The 27,526-nt window shown below is 35.9% G+C and overlaps 1 protein-coding gene across 1 annotated transcript; it reads left to right on the forward strand.

Moving 5' to 3' along the window:
• The first annotated feature begins 16,960 nt into the window (after positions 1 to 16,960).
• Positions 16,961 to 18,708, forward strand: LOC113272006 (endo-1,3;1,4-beta-D-glucanase-like). Its single transcript, XM_026521923.1, has 7 exons — positions 16,961 to 17,108; positions 17,475 to 17,505; positions 17,697 to 17,811; positions 17,934 to 18,024; positions 18,126 to 18,215; positions 18,313 to 18,413; positions 18,544 to 18,708. Exons 1-7 carry the CDS (start codon positions 16,961 to 16,963, stop codon positions 18,706 to 18,708), a joined length of 741 nt encoding a protein of 246 aa, XP_026377708.1.
• Positions 18,709 to 27,526: the final 8,818 nt, after the last annotated feature.

A 27,526-nucleotide genomic window follows, 5' to 3' on the forward strand; every position in this document is an offset into this window, starting at 1 on the left:
GCTCCTCTTCATTTATCGACACTAATAAATGATAGGTACGGAATTACGGATTAATCATGTTGTCGATGAAACAAAAACCATATACACTACACCATTTTTTCCAATTCGAAACGGTTTCTGAGCGTTACGAATCGGGTTTGTAACGGTTCTTGACCGTTACGAAAAGGGGTGCTACAATTTTTTCGCAACGGCCCAGCAGCCGTTACGAATTTTTTTCGTAACGGCCATTGTAACAGCTTGTAGTCGTTACTACGTGGCACTGTCGTGAATTTATTTAGTAACAGGATGTTGTAACAACTTCAAGCCGTTACGAATATTTTTGTAACTGTAAAAAATTACTGTCGGTCAACCTTGACTTGGTCAAAATCAGTCAGCAATGACCAATTTTGACCAGGTCAAGGTCGGCCGGCAGCTCATTCTCGGCCGGAATACGCCGGAATTCCAAATAACCACCTGCATACACCTTTTATTTATCCTCCACAATCAACAATTTTTTCATTCAATCACATTCATCTCAATTCAATCAATTCTTATCACATTCAAATGGATTCATACAAAAAAGAACTTAAATTCTTCTAAGTACCAAATTTTATTTGTTAAGTATCAAATACTAGGGGAATATATATATATACCAAGTATCAGTTCATAGAAATTCCTGTGTTCACAAATTCATCTAACTTGGAATGTACACAGAAACTTACTGCAACCTAATGTGTGCCTTGTTCTCCAACCTTTTTGCTCCAAACTTGTTGCAGCAGAGCATCATCCAATTAACCTGCAAACACAAAAAATATATACTTAGATGGAAGTATCCGCAAAAAAATCAGTCCATATAAAAAAGAACACAAAGTCATCTAAGTATCAATTTTTCTTATTAAGTATCAAATACTAAGGGAATACAGAGGGACTTACTAAGTTCAATTCATAGAAACTTCCTATATTCACATATTCTTCTAACTTAGAAAATACATAGAAACTTACAGAACTTGCACCTGATCTCCAACCTAATCGAGCTTCGTCATACACAACATCCAGGATAGCAACATGATTAATGGATCCATCATCTATGCTGGCATGCACTTGCCTACCAACAAACATGAAATAAAAAGAAATAAAATGGGTGACCGACTGATCGCGGAAAAGAAATCGCAAGCCAGATCTTTTTTCTTCTGCTTGTAAGTATGCGAAAGGGTCTGAACTAAATGAATTTTGACGCAATTTTTAATGCCATACATACTACATAGTGGGAAGACAAAGACAAAGTATGATAGGGATATATATGTTGTGCTATACTTTTAGCTTCTTAAGGGATGTATATACGTATGCCCGTTACCAGTTGAGCAATTAACCATGCAGATAATAATAATTTTGAACGAGAAAGCCTACCAGTACTTACCATCTTCCATTCGTTAGCCCTATACACTTGTGAGCATCCTTCGTATCTTTGAATCTCATCAAAACAATTCCTTGAGGACGGTTCTCGCATACCTGCAAGAAAAAAAAGTAACATGTAAATTTTCTAGTCCAAAAATCAACATCGGAAAACATTATCTTTGAGCAAGAGAAAGATGCTCAAACAAGACTCGACCAGTAGTATATGAACATCATCAGGATTCACTGAATACCTTAACTAGCTCTACTGGACAAAGTTTCATCCACTCCTCCTCAACAGTTGACTTCAGCTCGGTCTTTAAATTAACATCGGAATGCAAATGTGCAAAACAGCTCACATACTCAACGACTTTCCTAGATATCATGGCTAATTTCAACACTGTGAATTACAATCAGCCAAAAAAGATAAATATAAACAAATGGGTTCAAGTATTTATAGGGATAAAAAAAAGTATAAACAACATTCTCACCTCTTTAATAACGCCACACCCATCGCTTGCAACAACAGGGTCTGCACCTTGACTGATGACATCAATTCTCTTGCAACCAGATACCTTGGGAAATTCAGAATTCTTCAAAGAAACCTTCTCAACACCCTTGGCCTGGCAAGCAACAAAAAGTGTCTTAAACCAGCAGCTTATTTAAACACATAAGATGTCTAAATCTTACCGGTGCATAGGAAGCAATCAACTTTAAAGGTAAACCAATGTAAACAACAAGAAAAAGTGCATTGGAAGCCACAAAAGAACAAGTGCACGGGAAGCAATCACTTTTACCAGCTTGACGAAAATTTCATCATTTCCTTTCATTCAGTGAAATCAGCTGTATAAATTCAAACGCCTGGTCCAACTCAACTTTCCTCTCTCCAGCCTTCATTGGAGAACTTTTCTCTTCTCTTCAACTACCTTTTCATACTCCTATAGTGTCTTATCCTACAAACAAGAAATAAAAACAGCGCACCATTCAGAATCAATGCTTATTTACTCACACAAATAATGTCTCTAGCTCGTAATCTTCACCGCTCGTAAGACGGAGGGAGAAGAGTGAACAGAAAAATTAAAAAACATACGAGTAGCAAAATATACAAAGAAAAATGTCATCAACCAGGTACCTTATCCCCCCCAACTTCCTTATACTCAAACAATACACATAAGGCATACATGAGACTAATCTTCACTGAACCACTTAAACGCTTGTCCTTTTGAGGGTCATAGTTCTTAAGACCAATCTGAAGTTCCACTATCTCAATGCTAAGCATTACTGCATCTTCTCTTCTATCAGACCAACAACCATTGCAACACTGCACAAACGCCATAGCACATTTCAGCTCTGTCGGTAACTTTTGGAACATCTACAACTCCGCATTGCAACATCATTTCAGCTTCCAATACAACTCATCTCAAGCTATCACTTGCTTGGCAGCAACATCATCTTTGCAGCTTATTTCTGAAGCAACCCATTAATTCAAAGCATCATCATACTATGTACATCAACCAATCTCAATTGCAACAAGATAAAACAAACCAAAACCATCAGCAACCAGATATAAGTTCAAAATGAGATAGTAAATTTGAATTTCATAAAAATCAAATCAATAATATGGGTAATAAAGATGCAGGCATGCTAATCACGGACCTAAAGATTGATTTTCAATTAGGTTTAAAGATGGATTGATTTCTGGATTTTTAGCTCAGAAAACCCTAGAATTTTTTGTTGCAAATTTTCGAGATTTTAATCTCAGTAGACAAATAAAGGTCAAGCGATTATAGATTTATATTCTGATCAAGCATTGAGTAAGAATTTCTACATGAAATAGGTAAAATTTGGTTTTGAAATCGTCCAGATAATAATCACAGATGGATTTAAATGAAAAAGAAGAAATAAAACTTATCTTTTTCGTTTGTTTTTGACAGTCGAATCTTCAGATTCAGTTGTTGGTTATCTTTTAATCAACTCTTCTTCATCGTCTAAATCTTCAGATTCAGTTACTGATTTGACTTCAAGAAATTTTCATTGATTTGCACTCATAGTCGATTAAGGATTTTCTACTGAAGAACTTTCAAACTAGACTTTTCTGCCGAAGATCTCTCTCACTCTCTCAACAAAAAAATTTGCTATGAACATTTTGGTTTGATAGAGGGAGATGATTAGACGGAGAGATAGAGATGAAGAATGAACTGATGAGGCAGATTTTGTGAAAGAAAATATATCTAGGGTTTTATGATTGAGAGGGAATCTCGAGAAAATATCAAAGGTATAGATATTTGTTTAGAAAATAGACGGTGTAGATGGATGGCTAGAAGCCGTGGGCCCAGAAAACCCCAAGTGTGACCACCCTTGATGTGACCAAGCGTGTGAATAGCACGCTCGAAAAATTAGCATGTTACAATTCGTAACGGCAGCCACATGTTACGAATTATGAAAAAATTTGTAAAGGCTTGTGCTTGTTACAACTAGGTTGTAACGGCTTTTTGTAACAGGAAAATTCGTAACGGCTGCTGGGCCGTTACGAATTTTAGTTGCGAATCCTTAAAAATGGTGTAGTGATATCATCATTATATAGCAAATCAAAAAGACTATTGATGAGGTTCTTGACACTTGGATATCAGTATGTGTGAAACGTTGTCCCTGTCTCCGTCGCCTAAACAAGCGTGGAACGCAGGATCCAAGGCAACTATCACATACTTGATGAAAAGGAACATGCGCTTAGAGTATCTAATCATGTGGTCGATTTAAATGGGTGCTCTTCTGAACTATTGCGCTATAAATATATATCCTTTGACGACATTCATACAAGTATTGTGGGTAACATCTTTCAATTTAGTCAACATTTGCACTCTTCACTTTTCTATTTCCGTTCTCTTATCTATCCATGTGATTTCAGTATGCGAGTGTTGTGACAAACGTTGCAACAAGTACGATGACTATCTTAGTAGAGTTTTGCAATTAGGTTGAATGTCACACGGAAGTAATTGCTTGTGTGTGATGATTAGAATGTATGTGGGATGTTTGCATCTAAAGAACATATGCAAGCTAATTATTTGGCTTTCTACTTTGTGTCTATCCTTAGTGGTTCTTCCAAGGAGAGAAATTGGAGTAGGTTTTGTGGGTATACCTCTTGTAAACCCTCACGAGACTATAACTCGTCCACTAGGGACACCTAGGGGTTTAAAAACTCGTTATACATGCTAAGTGTAACCATTTTCTCAACGACATGGAGTTGTTGTATTTAAGATTAGTTTTATTTAGTTTGCTCGAGGACTAGTGAAATCTAAGTGTGGGGGAATTTGATAAGTGCATAATTCGTATGATTTTAGTGTCCATTCCATAATTGTTTAAGCTATTATTCTTGCATATTTTCGTGTTACTACTATTGTTTTCTCTTATTTGCCTCTAATTGGTGAATCATCCAAAAAGGATCTACAAAGTGCTGAAAAGAGATAAGAAGAGAATTATTCCAATTATCCAAGCACCCAAGTCCAAGAGAAGTGGAAGAAGTGCGACGAAACGGAGGGAAACGCTCAAAATCAAGAGATGGGTCAAAGACCGATATTAACTCATTCAAATTAAGGATTTCTCACTATCATCTTGAACAAAATTTAAATAGAAAAATAATTCAAAAAGAATGAGGTCATTCCGAGTTCGGATGAAGAAGTTGTGGCCAAAACAGGTTTTTATCGAATGTCGAAGACAGTAAAGTATGCAAACGGGTACGCATACTTAATTCCGAAAAATTTTGCTGGAATTTGAGGTTCGCATACCAGGTAGCCATACTTTACTAGTATGAAAACGTGTATTCATACCTTGGAAGGCCTAAGGTCACGTTTGGAGTAGTTATGTCGTATTTTCGGGTCGGGTTCTTGAACCGAACTAAATACTTGATGGCCAAGCAATGGAAACCTATAAAAAGGTATTAGGTCATGTAAAATCGATCATCTCATATTATACTTTTGTTCTGCATTAATATTCTAGGGTTTTCCCCTTTAGGGGGAAACCGGGTAATTGTGTAATCACGAGAAACTAAATCCTTTGTTGATTAAGGATGAATTCAATGTTCTAAGCGTGAAGCTTTATTAATAATACAAGTCTATTTGAGGTTTTAATCATTATCGTTTGTTTTCATTATATCTAGGGTTTATGATTGATTCTTAGATTGGTTTGGGTGTGCAACCAGATTAGTCTATTAATCATTCTATTGCTAGTAGTGAGTTGAACGATCCGTAATTGTCGATCATCTTTTACACAAGTAAAAAACATGAGACCTTGCAGAGGGATTCTGTAAAGAAATCGTGTGCGGAAACAACACCAGTAAGTGAACCGAGCGTACTGAGTTTAACTGCTGGAATCAAACCTAAATTCACAAACCCTAAAGCGTTCGATTGAGTTACACCTTGTAAGTGTACCTCAAGGAGGCTCAGTTGAATAGAATCCGGTGACTAAGCGTACCTGTTATCCGGTGATACAAGAATTATTGGGGATAGGTAAGCGTACCTGCTATTATACGGTTGGTGATGATGGTTCTAACGGAAGATAGGTAAGTATTTTAATCCTGTTAACGCTTGGTAACGACGAAGGTTTCCTTAATCATCTCTTTCTTCTTTATTGTCTTTCTATTATCTTAAAACCAATCCCTCATTGTTATTTGCTTTCTTTTACTGATCAAATAACGTATCAATTACACAACTCTCTGTGGGAACGATCTCTTACTACTGCTATATTACCAGTTAATTAGTGGGAAATATCTTTATTAATTAGTTGTGCCTACGACAGACCATCAGGTTCATAATCTTTGGTGTGCACAAAACTTGTTTCGGCTGGAAAAGGATCCAACTATAATCGGTTTATCTTTGTGATAGATTCGATTGATTAGTTGTGTAGATCGGGATCAATACAATTCTTTGTGATTCAAAGTATTGATTGCAAAATCTTAACAATTACTTTGGTAATTGTTATTGGATAGATCTAAGGACCTGACAAAGGAGTTTATTTGGATAAACGGAAAAGCCTTTTGTGAAACTCATATCACTTGGTTGAAAAGAGTTGTTACCGAACAGATTTGTTGTTCCTTTACTGTTTGGAATACGAACCAAAGGAATTGTTCCCAATGCTTGACTTATTGCAAGTTGGAGGCGCAGGGATACAAACGGAACTAGGTGAACTATATATTTAGTTGCTTGGTCTGAACTATACGAAGTTGGTTTAGATTTTGTATAGCGGCTTAATCCTGAGAGTATTCAATTTTGGACAAGGTCCCGGGGTTTTTCTGCATTTGCGGTTTCCTCGTTAACAAAATCTTGTTGTGCCGTTTACTTTTAATTTCCGCATTATAATTGTTTCGTTATAATTAAAGTAAATTGCACTTTGTACGTTAACAGGGCACTTGATATTGATCCCACTTTTTTCGGTTATTTCCGTACCTTTTTTCAAGTGATCACTTTGTTGTTGTATTGTCTCGATTCCATATCCATAAACAATCACACAAAGTGTATTGGTTTTCTCCACTTGCCTTTGATATTTAATTCAGGAGTTAGGCCAGTTCGGACTAACCCTATATTAAGTGGACACTGTGTCGAAATATTCCTTGAGTGATTGTATCTCTAAGAGGTTTATACACGGTGGGTCTTGTATAGGTTGTGATCAAAATAAAAGATTGTGGTGTATTTAGGTACCCTCGTCTTTTCAATTGGTATCAAAGCAGGCAAACACAAAAAGATCTAACAATCTGTGTTTGGTGCGATCCAACTTATAAGAAATTGAATCTATGACTGATTCAGTTAACGTTATACAAGAGTATGAAAACTCAAAAGTTGAAGATGTTACGACTTCGTTAACTCATGATCCAGGAGTTGCGAAAACATCTGTGTCGTTCTCTGATGGAAAATAAGATGGTGATAAGGAGTTGGTAAAAATCCTAAAGCCTATAAAATTTCTGTCTACAAAAGTGCTGATATTAAAGACAAAGTCAAATCTTTTTAAAAATGAGATCAGAGATAAAGACATTCAATTGAATCTTCTATCCAAAGAGAATATGGATCTCAGTGTCAAACTAGAAGCTCTTGGTAAATCTCTTACTCAAGATAAAGAAACACATCCTATGACTCTGACTAATGATGCTGTTGCGATTTCTTCTGATTTTGAGGAAACTAAAAGTCCTTGCTCGACTTTTACATACTGTGATAAAACTGGTTTAGTCACATCTGAAACAGATCAAGATGATGGTAGTTTCCCTAACTACATCAAGTCAGAAGAGGATGAGAAACCATCTTCTACATCTATTGATGATCAAACCAAATCTTGTCCAAAGGAAACTTTGAACCGATTCCGTGAAAGTGATCTTAAGGAATACAACTTTCAGTCACTTGACAGAAAACTTATACTTCTTCAAAATACGGTGGTAAAGATATTGAATGAAGTTTCTTGTTTTAAAAAACTGAAAGACCATTCCTCAGTAGAAAGACAGAATATACCACTACCCGATAAGATCAACTCAAAAGAATCAGAGGAAAGAGTTGATAATCGCTTCTGGAAAAAGGTTCCTCCTCACCCTTATCGAAGAAATTCTTTTCTTGATAAAGAACGATTCCAGAAGAAATGGAAAGAGAGAATCTCTGCCAAAGGAAACAATCAGGAATTTCCTATAATTGTTCAGATAATCATGTTGATGTGAATCATAAGAAAATCCTTAGAATGAGAAAATCTTATGAAAATCTCATTAACAGAATTAAGAGAGATTTATTTATCTCTGAAAATTCTCACATTAGTACATCTTCTCCACATGATCATATCTCGAGAGTTAGAAAAGATCATTATTCTGGGAGAAAATATTTTGGCAGAAATTCCCAAGGATAAACATGAACTATGATTCTGATACTCACTGTAAGCTAGAAAAAGCTTACTCCGATACAACCTAGTTGTATCGAAATTGTGCACTCTCATCCTCTTCCGTGCTCTTAATTATGGATGAGAAAAGCACAATAAAATGAAGAGCATTTTTTTTTATCAGAAAAATTTGTGACATTGTATAGATGACTGTGAATCCATGTCTATCTAAAAAGTGTTCATGTTTATCATGATCTTCCAAAAATAGGTTTTATTTAGAATTTTCGAATTTTAATAAACCTTCCAGCATCAGAAGTTCGGACAAAGGAAACAGAATATATTTTTGTAATATTTTCGGAATTTCCTGATATTTTCGTTCCAAAAGTTGTCTCTTCTTAAAGACAAACTATCTCTTGCTTGTATTTTCAAACCCTGATCAATCCCTATTTAAATAACCGAGCATGCCTCCAATAACTCGCAGTGTCACAAAGGCTAATAGGGAAGAAGCTCAAAAGGTTAAGGATTGTCAAGGAATCAATACATAAAGAAAGAAGAAAAACATATCAAAAATCATGTCTGATTATGATTCTGATAGTTTAGTTGGATGACAAGATGAGTCATGTCTGTTGGCTTACAATTTATAAGATCCAAACAAAACCAAGTGGATTCATTCTGATAGTATGATTGACTATATCCAAGGTTTTGAAGAACAGAGAACCAACCTCGTAATGACGGTTCGAAATCAAGATTGGCTCAAAGATAAAATTAAGGAGACAAAAGCTGATCTTGCTGATATGAAGGTTGAGGTTGAAAAACTTGAGAAACTAGAAGTGGTTGCAGACAAGTCTCTTGAGACATGCTTCAAAAGTTTGAACATTGAAGAAACCTCAGTGAACAACAAGAGCACCACTAGAGATTAAGATACATATTGTAATTCTTAATAAAGAAAAATAGACATTAGTTTTTGATTTCTTTCAATAAATTGTATAAGGTCTATTTTGAATAAAACTATCTTATTTATGAATAAAATTATTAGTTTATAATTTTTCTTGTGATAGTTTTTCGTTTACATAGCCTGTGCTTGAATGCTTTATCTTATTGCTATGTATGTTTGTGGGATGTTTGATTTCGGTTTTCATAACCTTAATATTCGATCTCATATGGTGTGAACCCTTATGGTCTGGGTGACTTTTTGATTTAGTGGGATTGAGTTTTATCCCATGTTGGTAGGTTTTATCAAAGGATCATGAGGGGTTGTGATTGAAATAATATGTGAAAAAGTCACAATATGTTGAATCATTTTTGGTTTAGTATAAAAGCATACGTGTTTCGGGGTTTCAACTTTTGCATTGCAATAGTTAAAACCGGTTTTCAACCTTTCTCTGGTAAAGGTTGCTCTTTGTTGTTGTTCTTTTGTTTTGCGTGAGGATGAAAACACAACGGGGGAGAGTTCTAATGTGAACTTGTGCTTAATGACATATCTTTCGGGGGTGAAGAGGATGCGGAATCCGAGGTAACGAATTTGTTAGTTAATTGTTTTCCTGTTTAAGAAAAGCCAGATTGTTATTGCATATATTTATTGCTTTTGCTTAACAAAAATTTCGGTACAATTGATGTTTATTCCATTATTTGTGTATGGATGTATGTGTGATTCAATTGGTTCCGGTTAAGAAAAACTATTGTTATCTTGCTTTATTTTTTGGTATCAATTGTTTAGGATTACAAAATTTTGGTGCAATTGCGGTACTTTAATGTCTATGTTGTTTCAATTTCTTCCGGTTGAGGTAAATAATTATGCAAGTTGATTTATTTGGTTTGTATGAATTGTTTATGGTTAACAAAAGAAAAGGTTTTCGGGATGAATTGTTTAGTCCAATTCGATTCCGGATAAGAGAAACTAAGTTAATTCTGATCTTACTTAGACTTATCAAAGTGGAGGTTTCGGTTATTCAAGTCTAATCGAATTCCTTAATAAGAAATGCTAGTTAACTAACCTAGAACTTGTCTTGTTTAAAAGTTAAAGGTCTAAGTTATTGATGAGAATAACTAGAGCCTGATGAGAAAAATAAAGTTAATTATGATCTTTATTTTGGTCTTATCGAACAAGCGATTGTATCTGTGCAATCGGTTTAGCAAAGGAACTAAGGTGCTTAGTCGATTTTTGGTTTGTTTCCTTGGTAACACATCAAAACAAAATTAGTTTGTAGTTTCAGTTTTGATATTGGTTATCAAAAATGGTGCGTAAAACCCTCGTTCTTAACTCTTATAGGTGTTGCAAGTCTGTTTGTAAGATTTGTAAGATCCTTTCGGTTTGTTCTTTTATTTGCTCGTACCGTTGTCATTTTGTGACAAAAAGGGGGAGAAATATATGGAGTAAACAAGTGATATTGGTATTGATTTGTATTGATTTGGTATCACTAAGGAAAGGACAATGGTGCTTAAACGTTATATCTAACGAAAAGAGTAAAGCATAGGCTAAGGGGGAGTAACATATCATATGATGATGAAATAACAAAGACGTGCGGATTGAAAATCTACCTATCTTACCTTTAGGGGGAGTATTAGCTTTGTTATTATAATGTCAACAACGACATTTATGAATTGAATGTATACAAGTTATTATGCTATTGAATTTGAGAATCAAGTGTATGTGTAATGAATCCTTGTAATTTGTTTATCCATATGATGTAAGAGTTTTGTCACTAAAATTGACAAAGGGGGAGAATGTTAGAGCATAGCTCGGTTGAACCCACCAAGCATTGGTATGTCAAGTTTGATTGTCATACTTTAGTGAACCAAAACTCATTTAAAGATTCACTTGATTATTTAATAGAGTCAACTTCGTATAGGTTAACTTGAAAGTATTAGGATATGAGACATTACAAGTATTACGTGAAGACTTGAAGAATGTGAAGCGCTAAACACAACCACAAAATTATCGACACATCCAAAGAGATTTTTCTTCAATCGGTGGTGAGCCGATTCTACCAAACTTGTCGCTTGATTCCTAAAGTGTTTATAGTTGTTGGTAAAAGCATAAACGAAGCGCTTTTTGTGCGGTTCCAACCATTTCTCCACCACATACGTTATTATATCCTCCGGATATTCGGGGCTAGACCAATGTTCTCTAAATTCGGCAAGATTTAGATAATACTCTTCTTCGGTGATAGACCAAGTCAATGCCTCCCATTCCCCTGAGAAGGCAACCCATTTAGCATGATTTATGGCGTATTGTTTATCAAATTCCTCTTTTGCATCCGCTTGTTAATCTTCCGGTAGCTTACTAATCTCTTCCAATCCTTTCCTCTTAGGTGGACAAAGTTGAGGCTTGCACCTATTCATCACATTGCACCATATATGAAATGTACAAATCATATTATGTGATAATGGGAAGACTTTCTCTATTGCGTTCATCAATGCTACGTCATTTTCCGTCACGATAACCCCGGGGATCTCATCATCTCGGTAGATCTCCTTCACTTGTTGTAGCGCCCAAGTGTAACTTGGTTCTTTCTCGTCCTTTAGAAAACAAAAAGCAATGGTAAACGGTGACTTCGTCGACGTACGACCAACAATGTTCAACAATGGCATCTCGTAGTTGTTTCTCTTGTAAGTGCAATCCATTATAAGAACTTCATGGAATGATTGAGCCAATTGAACACTCTTCGGATGGGCAATGAAGAGATGAGTTATTTCTTTTTCCGGACCTACCTTCTTTTGAACCGCGTAGCCTTTCTCTTGAGCCAAAAAAAATAATTTTTGCATTACTTTTCTATCCTTCCATTGATTCTTTTTTTAATCGTCTCAATTGCATTGTAAATGGTGTACAAAGATGATACGTTACCCGGGTTATCTTGCTTTAATAAGCGAAGCATTGTGGAAGGTGGAATACACAATTTCCTATACTCGGCTATTTTTTCCATTTCTCGAGGAGTGAGCCTTGCGGCCGTTGAATGCCCTTCAAGATCATCCGGACGAGGGTGGTTATGACGACCTACCACCTTATCCATAGCTAGAAACCATTTCGTCGTTAATTTTCTCTTCCTAAATACTAGCTTGAACGGACATTTGATTTTCTTTGAGCACGTTGTGTTCTTCCTCGTCGTCTTTCCTTTATACTAACCCTTCCTCTTGTGACTAACATCGGGATCTCCACTTATCTTACAAACCATTTCAAAACGAGTGTTGCTTTCTTTTCCATTCAAAACCAAGACGCAATTGACTCTCTTGGCATGTTCTCTAGCCCAATTCTTCGCATCAATAGTAAGTCAAATACCAACTCATTCGCATAGTGATGAGATGTATCTTCGAACGGCATACCAATCGGAGAAGGTTGATCATGCATTGGTATAGGTCGGGATTCCATCTACAAGAAATGTAACAACATCAATGCAATCACAAATAAGTTCGGTCACATAATAATTTTATCGGGAAAAGCGAACTCATTGTTCGGTTGGTTAAGCAAGTTGCAAAGCAACCGAACAAATAAAAGGAACAGAGTTCGGTAACATGTGAATTTTATCGCAACAATCGAACTAATAAAAGGAACAGAGTTCGGTTACTTTGTATTTTATGTAGATAACCGAACTAGACACTAGAACTTCAGATTTTTTTTGTTTGTTAAGTTCAATTGGTTATGCTGTTAGGTTCAAGTTTGCGAAACAACCGAACTTATTAAACATAGTTCGGTTAGATAGTTGGTACATGCAGTTTGCGAACCAACCGAACTGTATACATTCAGTTAAACTTTATTTTTACGTAAAGTTCGGTTAGTTGCGAACCAACCGAACATAACACTGCATCTCAGAACTTCCATTAATATGGAGTTCGGTAACCTGCGTGTTTGGATAAAGTAACCGAACTACATCTTCAAATGAGTTCGGTTACTTATTCATCTCACAAGGAAACCGAACTACACCTTCAAAACAGTTCGGTTACATGTTCTTCATATAATGTAACCGAACTGTGCAAAATCCAGTTCAAAAATTTACATTTTTGAGGAAGTTTTTACCAATTCAACATACATTATCTAGGTTTGGAGCATACATGTTCGCCCAAATACTCTTCCTCCGGTTGTGGTTGATAAAATCCATCATTTTCATCTTAAGTTTCATTTTGGGAAAGAATACAATCACCATCTAAGTAATAAGCCAAATCCGGATCATTTTGAAGATTAACAAATATTCTAGGAGAGGATGGAGATGAAGAATCAGATGAGTTTTCATCACTTGAATACTCAAAGGGGGTGAATTGGAATTTTTTTTTATTTTCCATGTTTTTCTCCTTCATCTTCTCTAACTCTACTCTCACAATAATTCTACTCAACTAATAATAAACCCATCTTTTAATTTAATCTCATTAATTGTTTTTAACTAAATCATTTCACTAATCATAACCTAAAATTAATTAAGAGAGTAGATTAGATATTAAATAAATAATTAGATATGGGGTGACCTAGAGTTACTTCTAATGTCTTTACCCAAAATAAAACCATGGTCCCAAAAAAAAACATGGTCCCCAAAAAATCGTTCTTCATTTGTCATTTGTAGTTATTATTTTTTTTGCATTTTGATCACTTCATCTTGGTAATCTGGCAGAGTACTCCCATCCCTGCTTCTTGTAATGCGAAAGATGATAGTCCCATATCCGAGAACACTATCTTGGTAATCGTGTATATAATAAGTTAGATTTGCATTCCATATCGCCAATCCGCTATGAATTGAGGGCCCATCCAATAGCTCTATATGATGAGCTATCAGCTAGAACTATAATTTTGGGCATACCAAAATCTTCCAAGGCATACTGAATGAAGACAAAAAAGGTTGTGAAATAGCAAAATCAGATAACCCCTTAACCCAAAAAATTTTAATGGCAAATCTGCCCTTTACGTATTAGTGTTAATAATCTTGATTAGTGATTAAATATTTTGTTTAGTGATTAAAATAATTTTCAGAATTATAAGAGTTGTTTAGATGAAAAATTTGAGGAAAAAAAATCAAAGTTTTGGTTTGGTTAAGAAGGAGAGAAAGAGAAGGAGAAAGTGAGAAAATTCTAATTCTTGATTCAATGGAGGATGAGGAGGGTCATCATTCATCTAAAAAACCTAGGAAAATACATATCAACTACAACAATGATCCAGAAATGGCTGATTTCTTAGATTATGAGAATGATTTTACACTCACTCAAACTCAAGCTCAAACTCAAACACAAACTCAAGATGATGATTTTTATGAGCCAAATCCTGATGATGAAGACATTGATGAGGAACCCAATGCTTCTAATACACAGGTACACTTATATCCTATACTTAATCTCACTTCTATAGCTCTCAATTATCAAAAGTTAGGTTTTTTGAATCATGGTTCGGCGAAACAAGTTGAGGTTCGGCTCACATCTATGAGCCGAATCTACCAATTGATGAACGGTTCGTCTTACTGAATCTGTTTACTGCATATGCCGAACTGTTTGCTAGACAATAGTTCGGCTTATATGAAAGTTTCATAGTAAGCCGAACAACATCCTGAATATCTCGGAAAAAAAATAATTACCGGTTCGGCTTATATCTCGAAAATCGTATGAGCCGAACATCAATTTGTTATTTTTTGGGTTAAAATATTGTTATTGGTTCGGCACATATTGAGAATATCGTAATAGCCGAACCTCGTTAATGTGATAGGTTCGGCACATATTATGATTATCGAATACGCCGAACCCCTATGCATCTCTATCTGTGACTAGGTTCGGCTTGAAATTTCATGCCGAACTGTTCGTATACACATACAGGAAGCTTTTGTGAAGAACAGTTCGGCTAACAACGCAACTCAATTTTGAGCCGAACCCAACACTGTAACCGTCATTTAATCGATGAAAAACAGCAAATAGGAGATCGGGTTTGTAAAACTTGCTTTCTTATCCTCATTTCCGGAGTTGGAGATGCAGTTGGTTCAATTTCTGGTTCAATTGGTGGTTGATTTTCAGTTTCTACACCTTCATCTTCAATTGGTTCTTCTTCTTAAATTGATGGATTAGAAGACGATTTGGTTTGCCTAGTCCCTGCTTTTCTTTGTACGAGTCATTATGTGGTTGAGTTTAATCGACGATCAAATTTTTACGAATCGACAATTAATCACGATGATGAATTTTTTTTTCGCAGGAGGGGGAAGAGTTCGGCTAGAGGAGGAGGAGGAAGAAGAGATGGTAAGGGAAACTGATTTTGATTTTTTAGAAAACTGATTTTAGATTTTTGTATTAAGGGTATATAGGTAATTGGACTACCCATAGGATACCCCTTATAAGGTCACCCAAAATGGGACTATTGTTTTGTATGCCCAGAAAGATTTTGGTATGCCCAAAATCAAGGTTCATCAGCTAACCCCGTCCCTCATACAGGAGAAAGTTATGGGGCAATCTATCTATGCACCAACAACATAGCTGGGCCGGGCCTCTTCATTTTGTAGCTGATTGGTTTTTGGTTCCTATTTTTGCATTGCCTTTGGATGACTTCATCTTTTTACTATGTAAAAGAATCTTAAGGTTCATCCTTGTCAGCAAGCAACAGTGTACATAGCTGCTCGGTTAGATTACTTGTTCCAATATAATGAAGTGAATCAAACTCTTTGTTTTTAAAAAACTACGTATCATCTATTGAACATTGTTTATTCCATACATTATGGGGTTGTTTGGTAACCATTATTTTAATTAATTATCATCCCATAATTCATTATATAAATTATAATGGATTTTATAATTACTTATTTTAGTCATAATTGAAAAAATCCATTATTTATATAAACGGAAAAAAAATTGTTTTGAAAATTATTATAATTAATTATTTTTTTCCAACAAACCGAAGTTGAAATTTTTCTTCTTATTTTTCCTAAACTATCAAAAAAGAGACATAAAAACTACATAGGATTAAAAAAAATTCTAGATGATTGTTCTTTCCTCTCCTTTTTGAGACCATCATTCTAAAATAATCAATTATTTAAAAAAAAAAAGTGCTTGGAAAATTTAGTTTAAAAATGATTATATCAAAATCATTTATCAATTTATGATTATCTATAATCATAAATTTTACCAAACAAGGCCTACGCTTCATTATCGAGATCATCATCCTCATCATGTGAATCTATTAATGAAGCTGTTCTTATGGAATACCCATTCCAGGAAGTATTTTACTATGAGTTGTCAGAAGTACCATGTTCCGTTTTTGCCTGCTTACAGTACAATATCCGAAATAGATAAATGGCCACTTGGAAGTCCAGTTAATTTAAAGTGAAAGACTACTGATGCAAAGAAAGTCTACCTGCTTCGACCTGCCACTGCATATGCAGTTTGCGTATTCCTATTTTTCTCTAGCAGATGAACTGAAAAACTCCGTTTGAAGACCTCGCCAGACCCCATCCTGCAAAGAACAAGAAGACCTCAACTGCCGTGACTATAAGCATATACCAGCTCTTAATCTGGAGGTTTGATAACTCCAACTCCTTTGTTGGAGTACACTCTTAACTGTAATAACTGCCAACATTACTAGGAGGATACTTTTACTATTTCCACCCCCAGCTTTTCTCAGAACATGGACACATGTACCTAGCCCATTTTCATATAAAAGTCAATGACTACCAACACATAAAAGCCAATGACTAGCAACAGTGCAACACATAATTTGGGCAACCTGTCTATCACTAAGTTTTCTGTTCGTTCTGAAGCAGAACAGTTTCGTTTTGAACCGAGAGAGAGAGAGAGAGAGATGGTAGGATCACAGTGTTGTGAGAATCCACCAGATCTTAGTTTAAGTTCAGGAATTGGATGGGTTGAAGATATTGGAGGTCTTGAAAGCTATATTTCTGGTTCTTTGGATTCAAAGCTTGGAATTCTACTTGTTTCTGATGTTTTTGGTACCTCACTTTGATTATTACTTCTGTCCTTTTAAATGTCTTAAATTAACATTGGTTAAAGATTTATAATACCATGAGTTCATTGTACTCTCTATTTGTGTATTCTGCAATGGCTTCTTTTTGCTTTCTCAGCTAGTTGTTTTTTTTAGGAATTATGTGTATTACCCTCAAATGTGCTGTTCATTTTTCGATGTTTTCGTTCATGGGTTTGCTTGTATTGGAGTTAGTATAATCTGGGTTCACGTAATTTATTGGTTTTATTTGCAATCATTCATAATCTGTTGCATGCTTTATAGTTTAACTCACTCGAATTAAAGATAGCTTGTTTAATTTTCGTGTAACTAATGATCTCAACTACTTTTGCAGGATTTGAAGCACCTAACTTGAGGTATATCAAGTTAAATTGGATCTCTTTTACTCTTGAATGCTTTATTTTGCTTTACATGGAACTCAACCATTTAGAAGCCTTCTTACTGTCTGATAAAATTAAAGTCTCCAACTTGAGATAAGTTTGGAAGTTCTATTTACTGTTAGACATGATGTGACATCTATTGATAACGTACATACACGTTTTCTAATATCAGGAAGCTGGCAGGTCAAAGTAGCAGCTACTGGATACTATGTCGTGGTTCCTAATTTCTTTCATGGGGATCCTTTTAGTCCTGAAAAGACTATGGTGACATGGTATCAGTCCCATCTAACGGTTGGTATACTTTGGATTTCTTATATCCTTCTGTTTTATTTTTTCAGATAAGTTTCATTTATAAATTCCTTGTTCAAATATAAGGTCAAACTTCTGTTTTTAAGATAAAGAATCATTTGTAGGAAGATGCAGCTAAAGAAGCGAGACCAGTAATTGAAGCTCTAAGAAGCAAGGGGATTACTGCAATTGGAGCCGCAGGGATCTGCTGGGGTGGTAAGGATTAATCTCTATGTTTACCGGAATTACAGTTAAAATGTCAGGCGTGGCATGGGTTACGTACTAATTGAATCTGTTTTTGTTCGGTCTGTTTCTAGCAAAGGTATCCGTGGAACTATCTAAGCTAGCTGATCTTAAAGCTATAGTGATGCTCCATCCTTCACTCGTGACTGTTGATGATATCAAAGGTAGGTATTGTTTGCTTCAAGGTTCAAGCATTTATTGGCCATTCACCGCCATTGCTATTAGAAATAACAAATGTTGCTTCGGCTTATGAAAATTCAGAAATCAAGGTACCTATTTCGATATTGGGAGCTGAAGTTGACCACATGTCTCCACCGGAACTTGTGAAAAAATTTGAAGAAATTTTATCAACTAAAGCTGAGGTAAGATGATGAAAATTTTATTGTATGCGAAATAATTTTCAGCTATGTTATTAGGACAGATTCGACTCAATGCGAATCACTTCTCTCATCTCTCAGATTTTACTAATCTTTTGTGCATATATTTAAACAGGTGGGTAGCTTTGTAAAGATATTTAATGGGGTAAGACACGGATGGACTGTGAGATACAACATCAAAAATGTAGAAGTTGTAAAGCGTGCAGAGGAAGCTCATAATGACATGTTAGAATGGTTCTTTAAGTATGTGAGGAGTTCTTTCCGTAGAAGTGCTTTGTAGCTTGCCACTACTGTAAGTCAGGGTTGATGAATGGTGGTAATCATACCACAAGAAGTCAAGAAGGTTTTCTTTGGAGCTGGTACTAGGCCAGACCGCCAGAGTGTACTTACTATATGTTTACGGTCTTTCAAATTCTACATGGAGGTAGCTCTGTAAAAGATGTAAAATGGCTAAAACTCGATTTGCAGGAGTGTATACTGTTATTTTGAGTACTGGTGACTCTTGTTGGAATATTTTCAACGCCGCTAACCAAAGGGGGGTCCTGGGGGGAGAATGTTGGAAGAATTTTTTGAACTGAAGGTTTTATTTGGCCGATAAAAGCCTGTTCGAAAATTTCGAATCCAAAAGACACCATTGATGTCTGTTGATGAAGGAACCTGACGTTTCGTGAATAGAAACCTGTTGGCGAATAAAAACCTATTCCCAACAGGTGCAAAACCCTTTATAAATAGCTTCTCCCAGTTTCGTTTAACATATAAGAAAAATCAATCTGTTTTCTCTATTTCAAAAAGCATCATCAGAAATCAGAAATCTCTTTGTGTGTTCTTGATTGAATCAAGGGGTACAAACCTTGAATTCAGTTTTCGTTGCAGGGCTTTCATTGTATCCTGAAGGAAATATTTCGCATACCTGTTGTAATCGCCAATTGTTATTGGGAGGGTAGAAATATTTGTCTAAAAGAAATTTATACAAGCCTTGAAAGTTTTGGAGTGCAACACTTTCTTCTCTGTGTCATTCATCCTTTGTGAAACCCATTTTTTTTCCAACAGTTTTTAGACAAATACTTTCTGGCAATGGAGGGTGAATCTTCGAATTCGAATGCTACTGCTCAATCTCTGCAAGTGATGAACCAAACCTTTACTCGATTGGAACGTTTTGATGGTGAAGGTTTTACCCGTTGGCAAGAGACTGTGAAGTTTTTCCTGATCACCATCAAGTTGTGGTACATACTTGAAGATGGATTGGAGGAAATTCCTGCTGCAACTGACAATGACACTGAGGAATTGAAGGCTAGACGAAAGCAGCGTCAGGAAGATGATTTCATGTGTCGTGGTCATATTTTGAATGCTCTGGACAAACATGTGTACAATGCACATCGGAGTATTGGGACTGCAAAGGGATTGTGGACTGCGCTTGACAACAAATACAAGATTTCTGAAGCAAGCAACAAGAAATTCCTGATTTGCAATTTCATGGATTTTAAGATGGTTGACAGTAAGTCAATCATTGCCCAGGTCAGTGAACTTTTACTCATAGTTAATCATCTTAAGGATGCTGGAATTGATCTTGTTTCTGCGTTTGTTGTTGGGGTTATTATTTCTCGTCTCCCCCCTTCTTGGAATGGTTATAAGAAGAAACTTAAGCATGCTGAGACTGACTATGATTTAGAGGCCTTACAACGTCATCTTCGCATAGAAGAGGACTCTCGTAAGCGAGAACTTAAGGATAGTCCACATTCTGAAAACCATTCTAAGGTGAATAGCGTAGAAGAATCTAAAACACCGAATTCCTTGAAACCTAAGAATGATACTCAGTTTAAGAAGCATCCCAACAAGAAGAGTAAGAAGAAGGGCGCTGTCGGCCCTTGCTACTTCTGTGACAAACCCGGCCATTTTGCTCGTGACTGTCGTCTCAAAAAGAAACAACAGCAGAACCAGAAAAAGGAGGCAAATATGGTCGATGACAAACTTGTGATCGTGGTGCAAGCCGCCAATGCTGTTGCTGAAACTGGGGGTGGATGGTGGTACGACAATGGTGCAACCATCCATATCTGTAAGGATAGAAATCTTTACAAGACATACGAACCGGTTAGTGGAGAAGGAAACGATGTTGTCTCCGCAAACGGTCAACGCAGCAAAGTTATTGGGAAAGGCACTGTTGAACTCTCGTTTACTTCGGGAAAGACTGTGACTCTTACTAATGTTTTACATGTCCCTGACATCGTGAAGAACCTTGTTTCCGGCGACCTTGTTATGAAGGCTGGATTCAAGACGACCTATGAGTCTAATAAGTTTGTGTTGTCCAAAAATGGTGTGTTTGTTGGACAAGGATATGCTTGTAATGGGATGATTAAGCTTAATTTAATAAATAATGGTTCTGCTTATATTGTTGACTCTGTTAATTTATGGCATGGTAGATTAGGGCATGTGAATTATGGTTCTCTTAGAAACATGAATCGATTAGGCTTGATTTCTGATTGCAATTTTGATCATGCTTCTAAATGTGAAATATGTGTGCAAGCAAAGATAACTAGAATTTCCCATAAGTCTGTAGTACGAAATTCTTCCTTACTTGAATTAGTACATAGTGATGTGGGTGATTTGCATGGTTCTGCCACTCGTGGTGGAAATAAGTATTATGTCACTTTTATAGAAGATAGTACTAGATATGCTTATACATATTTAATGAAATCTAAGGATGAAGTCTTTGATAAATTTAGGATTTATAAAGCAGAAGTAGAGACACAATTAAGCACAAATTAAATTTTACGTTCTGATCGTGGTGGTGAATACTTTCCTACTGAATTTAATTCCTTTTGTCAAGAGCATGGTTTAGTTCATCAACGTACTGCACCTTACACACCTCAACAAAATGGTATGGCTGAAAGGAAAAATAGAACTTTGATTGATATGGTTAATTGCATGCTTATAAGTTCTGGTTTGCCTAATTCTTTGTGGGGTGAAGCTATGTTGTCTGCATGTTATATTTTGAATAGAATTCCTTTGAAAAAGAAGAGTGTTTCTCCTTATGAGTTGTGGTTTAAGAGGAAACCAAACTTGAGAAGACTTAAAGTCTGGGGTTGTTTAGCATATGTTCGAAAGCCTGATCCCAAAAGACCAAAGTTGGGAAACAGGGCTTATAAATGTGCTTTTGTGGGATACTCTCTTAATAGTATCACCTACAGATTTATAAACCTTGACACTTTTGAGATTATAGAATCTGTAGATGTGGAATTCTTTGAGAACTTAAATAGGAACAGTTCTCAAATGCAACCCATGGAGAATCCATTGTTACCTGATCTAGAACCTATGGAGATTGATAACAATGATGAAAATCCCTCTCCTACTCATGACAATGATATTTCAGTGCCTACTGAAGATATCGAACCTAGAAGGAGTAAGAGAGAAGGATTGAGAAAAAGCCTGATCCAAACTTTATTTATTACCTTGTAGAGGCAAATAAGAATAGAATTCTTAGTGTTAACCAGTATGTTATGCATACTGATGATGACCCTAAAACTTATGCTGAAGCCATGAGTTCTAGAGATGCAAATTTCTGGAAAGAAGCCATCAATGATGAAAAGCATTCGCTTTTGACTAACGGGACTTGGGTATTAGTAAATTTACCTCCTGGTGCTAAAGCAATAGGAAGTAAATGGATATTCAAGAGAAAGTTGAGAGCTGATGGTGAAGTTGATAAGTTTAAGGCAAGGCTAGTTGCCAAGGGTTATAAACAAAGACATGGTATTGATTACTTTGATACATATGCTCCTGTTGCCCGCATCTCATCCATTCGTTGCTTGATTGCACTTGCTTCTATTCATAAGTTGGTTGTGCATCAAATGGATGTCAAAACTGCTTTTCTAAATGGGGATTTAGAAGAAGAGATATATATGGAACAACCTGAAGGTTTCATATTACCAGGCCAAGAGAAGAAAGTTTGCAAGTTAGTGAAATCTCTCTATGGTTTGAAGCAAGCCCCTATGCAATGGCATGAGAAGTTTGATAAAGTAGTTTTGTCATATGGTTTTGTGGTGAATGATGCGGACAAATGTATCTATAGTAAGCATGATAGTTCTGGTTGTGTGATTCTCTGTTTGTATGTTGATGATATGTTAATCTTTGGGTCTGACATATCTGTTGTGGAAGAAACAAAGAAGTTTCTTAGTTCTAACTTTGATATGAAGGATTTAGGAGAGGCTGATGTAATCTTGGGAATTAAGATCCTAAGAAAGGGAGATGAGTTGGTTTTAACTCAATCTCATTATATTGAGAAATTTCTCAAGAAATATGGTCACTTTGATGACAATCCAGCACCTACTCCTTTAGACCATACTATCAAGTTAATGAAGAACACCGGCCGTACTCATGCTCAACTTGAGTATTCTAGTGTTATTGGGAGTCTTATGTACGCTATGCATTGCACAAGACCGGACATAGCCCAAGCCGTGGGAATATTATGTCGTTTCTCAAGTAATCCAGGATATGAACACTGGAAAGCAGTTTCAAGAGTTATGGCTTACTTGAAAGGAACAATAAATTTTGGTTTGCATTACCAAGGCTATCCCGCTGCACTAGAGGGGTACAGCGATGCTAACTGGAACAATGTAGAATCAAATTCCAAGTCAACTTCTGGATGGATTTTTAAATTAGGGGGTGCTGCTGTGTCTTGGAGTTCCAAGAAGCAGACTTGTATTTCTGATTCAACAATGTTGTCAGAATTGATAGCTTTAACTGATGCATGTAAGGAGACAGATTGGCTTAGAAACCTACTTATGGAAATTCCTTTTTGGAAGAAGCCAACTCCGGCGGTCTTGATTAATTGTGATAATCAAGCTACAATCTATAATGTCTCTAATAAGACTTATAATGGAAAGTCTAGACATGCAAGTCTTAGACACTACATGGTTAGGCAACTACTCAAGAGGGGAGTAGTTACGGTTAACTTTATTGAATCAAAGAGGAATTTGGCAGACCCATTTACGAAAAGTCTACCAAGTTCAGTGGTTTCAATAAAAAGGAAAGAAATGGGACTAAGGTCTGTGAAGGAAGTTTGATCTCCCATAGCAGAAACCCAACCTATGTTTTGAAAAGGATAAACAAGGTTCAATGTGGTACCAACAAGTTATGGATGTGGATTATGGAGCACTAATATAAAAACTTCCCATTTCTTATTAGTGCTGGTTTCTGCAAGAAAATAGGATGGATGTAAATCCTTAATGAGTCTATGATTAGTAAAAGGTGTATCGCAGAAACACCTTCGAGACTTACCTATATGAGTATGGAAATAAGGCCGTTTCCTAAGAGAAGAAGACCGTTCTCTAAAGAAGACTCATGAACAAGGATATAAGCACATGGCCATTAACATGCTTGGCTACAGAACACATGATTTTATGAAATCAATATGTGTGGAGACTCCGGTTTTATCATAAGGGGTACTTGGTTCAAGACTGGTTTCACCATAGAACCTCGATAAGGCTTTGAGTTTCTTACACTAAGTGAAGGTTCAAATCCAAAAAATACCTATCATTTATGTGTTGATTTCAACGATGATGCTTAGTCTCAATTGTGCTTGAACTACGTTGGCTTGATCCCACTCGGGTACGTAGGCAGTCACTTCGGTGATGCAGTCACTCTGATTTAAAAGTTTTAACTTTGTTTTATGGTTTTTTGAAAATAGGGGGAGAATGTTGGAATATTTTCAACGCCGCTAACCAAAGGGGGGTCCTGGGGGGAGAATGTTGGAAGAATTTTTTGAACTGAAGGTTTTATTTGGCCGATAAAAGCCTGTTCGAAAATTTCGAATCCAAAAGACACCATTGATGTCTGTTGATGAAGGAACCTGACGTTTCGTGAATAGAAACCTGTTGGCGAATAAAAACCTATTCCCAACAGGTGCAAAACCCTTTATAAATAGCTTCTCCCAGTTTCGTTTAACATATAAGAAAAATCAATCTGTTTTCTCTATTTCAAAAAGCATCATCAGAAATCAGAAATCTCTTTGTGTGTTCTTGATTGAATCAAGGGGTACAAACCTTGAATTCAGTTTTCGTTGCAGGGCTTTCATTGTATCCTGAAGGCAATATTTCGCATACCTGTTGTAATCGCCAATTGTTATTGGGAGGGTAGAAATATTTGTCTAAAAGAAATTTATACAAGCCTTGAAAGTTTTGGAGTGCAACACTTTCTTCTCTGTGTCATTCATCCTTTGTGAAACCCATTTTTTTCAACAACTCTTTCAAAGATGCAGCTTCTAGCACCCCTATTTCTGTCTTTGCTCATAAATTAGAAAATGATCAACTAGGTCCGCACTATGTGGCTGACTGGCTGCAGTAGCTTAACTGAATACTATGATTAATCGCAGTAAGGAAACATAAGAAAAAGAAGACGTGGTCTGACAACCTCTTTGCATTTGTTGGTCTATATGGACTGAACGGAATAATCGCAATATTGCATTATGGCAAAGAAAAGGACCAAGAGTCCAAGACCAATAGCCAAATAATAGAAAATCTTATCAACTATGTTTGCAATTGATCCCGTTTAAGATCCCAACCATGCTAATCTTCTTCTTGTTCTCTTTGATTGTTCAACCAACCAACGAAACTTGGTTTAATCATACCGATTCAGTTTCTTGCGATTGCCAAAACTGAGGGTGGGATTTTGTTTTGTTTTGTTTTCTGTTTGCACAAGCATAACTGAAACATTACACTATTAAACAATAGTTTCCACATCGGAAAATGCCAGTACTAATCGTGTATATAACAAGCGCGACTTGCACTGCCGCCAATCAGCTATAAATTGTATGCCCTTCCTAAAGCCTATTCCCATGCACATGTCAAATAATGTAATTAGCCATTTTTACTCCCATTATGGGTATGACAAAATGTGTTGGTTGCACGACCTAATTGCTGTGGCTGGCGATCAAATGTTTATCACTCGATAATACTTTTTCGTTATTTTATTAATACAAACTGACTCTTTAATGGTGCTCAACTATATTCCCTATCTTTTTATTACTGTATTATATGTTGTGCGGACATGAACCGAGTTAAAATCCCGCCGAAGCTTAAGTTTTTTGTTTTATTTAATATTATATTCATATAATGTCATATGAAGTACAACTAAGCGATGCATGCTCTATCTAGCGATAGGGACTATGTCGCTTATAGCATTTTTGCACAGTGGCCTGCACCATTTGCCACTCCATCTGGCATGCAATTTTTTTTTCTTTTTTATTTTACCGTATGCGATAGGAACCGGCCTTATAGCTCTATCAGCTACTAACCCCAAAAAGGAAAGATATATTCCCCATGCTATGCGAATGCAAATAGTCCTACTGGCCTATCGCGCGCTGGCCAGAAATCTTAATATCTTATTGGCTAAACATCTTAATATCGTATCTAAACTAAATGTCTATGATATGATATGATATGATATAATTGCTGGCCTCTACATGCTGGCCTCTACATTCATAATCAATTCATATTGATAACTTATCTTGATGTGATCAATGATAAACATCTTGATATCTTATAATTAATGTCAATGATAATTCCTGGCCTCTACATGCTGGCCTCTACGTTCATAATCAATTCAATGCTAAACATCTTGATATCTTGATGTAATCAATGATAAACATCTTGATATCTTAATGTCAATGATAATTGCTGGCCTCTACATGCTGGCTCTACATTCATAATCAATGATAAAATCATCGAGAGGGCATGTCTCAAGCTTTGCTCGTGCATGGGTATACCTGGATAAGAAGAATGCAATGACAGAGGCGCCCACGATAGAGTTTATTAGTTCCACAATACTTTATATCTTGCAACAATAAAGGAAATGTCACTTTTTGATTGGTCACGGGAGACAAAAATATGACGTTTAATATTAACTAACTGTATATGTATTTGGAGGCAAAAACGTACGTTAAATAATACTTGAATATGATATATTAAACGCTAAGTCTTTCTTACTGTACTAAGTTCACATTTGATAGCAATGAATTCTGAAAGGGCAAGTAGTTGCCTAGTGGTAAAAAGTGGTAATAAAGTTCAATCAGTACTGGTACAAAAGTTATATATTGGTAGATGGTTGAAGACAGTAAATTAGATGGTTTTCAAAACCAAGACTTGACCCTTACTGATCCATCAGCCGATTTATGATTCTTCTTGTCAACCGCACAGTGAGTAGGGATTCAGATAGTACTTGTCTCAGTTGGGTGAAATAGTAGTATGTATGAATTGTTGTTGAGAGGAGTAACTATATACTGGTATCTTTACTTACCAAAATTACTGTTGAGAGGAGTAACTATATACAATGTATGAATCATTGCATAACCAACCAGGAGGTCCAGCACTAGCTAATTAACATATTCATGAGTTTCAATTGTAGAAAACGTACATTAAACAAATCTTAATAGTGTGCCGCACATCTGGTTAATTTATTTTTTTTATTTGAAGAAAAGAGGTAATCCTTTCGATTTCATTGATATAAAATGATTGTATACGTCATGTAAAAATTTATACTCACTGTATCCAAATCTGATTAGAAGATCTCCGACCGATTTAGAGTACAATTTTGAAGAATCAAAGATTTAGGAAGATTTGTTTCCAGAGAATATACGGGAAAAACAGTCATTGAAGTGGAGAAGAGAGGTATAATATCCGGTTACTTTATTTGGTACATTCTCTTTTACTATAATAATCCGAAAATCATTTTATAACGTTTTCCTCATATTAATCGCTAGAGAAGCTGGTTTCTTGTTGGTCCCGATTTAAACAACATTACTTGTATTTGAAAGAGGGAAGCTAGTTTCTTTTGCTATATATGGTTAAAGCTTATGTTAACTGTAAATTCATTTATAGTTAAATGCTTACTTGTTCTAATTATAACAAGCTAGTTTCTTCTGCTGTACAAATATAATCCTCTCTGTTGTTTGGCTTCTCTCGACGACCCTCGAGTCAAAACCCTCCCATATCTTTCTTAGTTTTGTTTCTTTTGCTTATTGCTGTTATACTAGGTACCGTTACTATTTTCTCGTTCTAAAGTGCGAATTCAGCTGAGATTTGGGTGAAGAACACAAACTTGCTTGAAAG

Source organism: Papaver somniferum, chromosome 4 (assembly GCF_003573695.1).
Source record: "Papaver somniferum cultivar HN1 chromosome 4, ASM357369v1, whole genome shotgun sequence".
NCBI lineage: Eukaryota > Viridiplantae > Streptophyta > Magnoliopsida > Ranunculales > Papaveraceae > Papaver > Papaver somniferum.

Coding starts and splice junctions, on each gene's coding strand:
- LOC113272006 (XM_026521923.1), top strand. CDS start 16,961: ATGGTAGGATCACAGTGTTGTGAGAATCCACCAGATCTTAGTTTAAGT. Junction 17,506..17,696: donor CCTAACTTGAGGTATATCAA/GTTAAATTGGAT, acceptor AATATCAGGAAG/CTGGCAGGTCAAAGTAGCAG. Junction 18,025..18,125: donor CGCAGGGATCTGCTGGGGTG/GTAAGGATTAAT, acceptor GTCTGTTTCTAG/CAAAGGTATCCGTGGAACTA.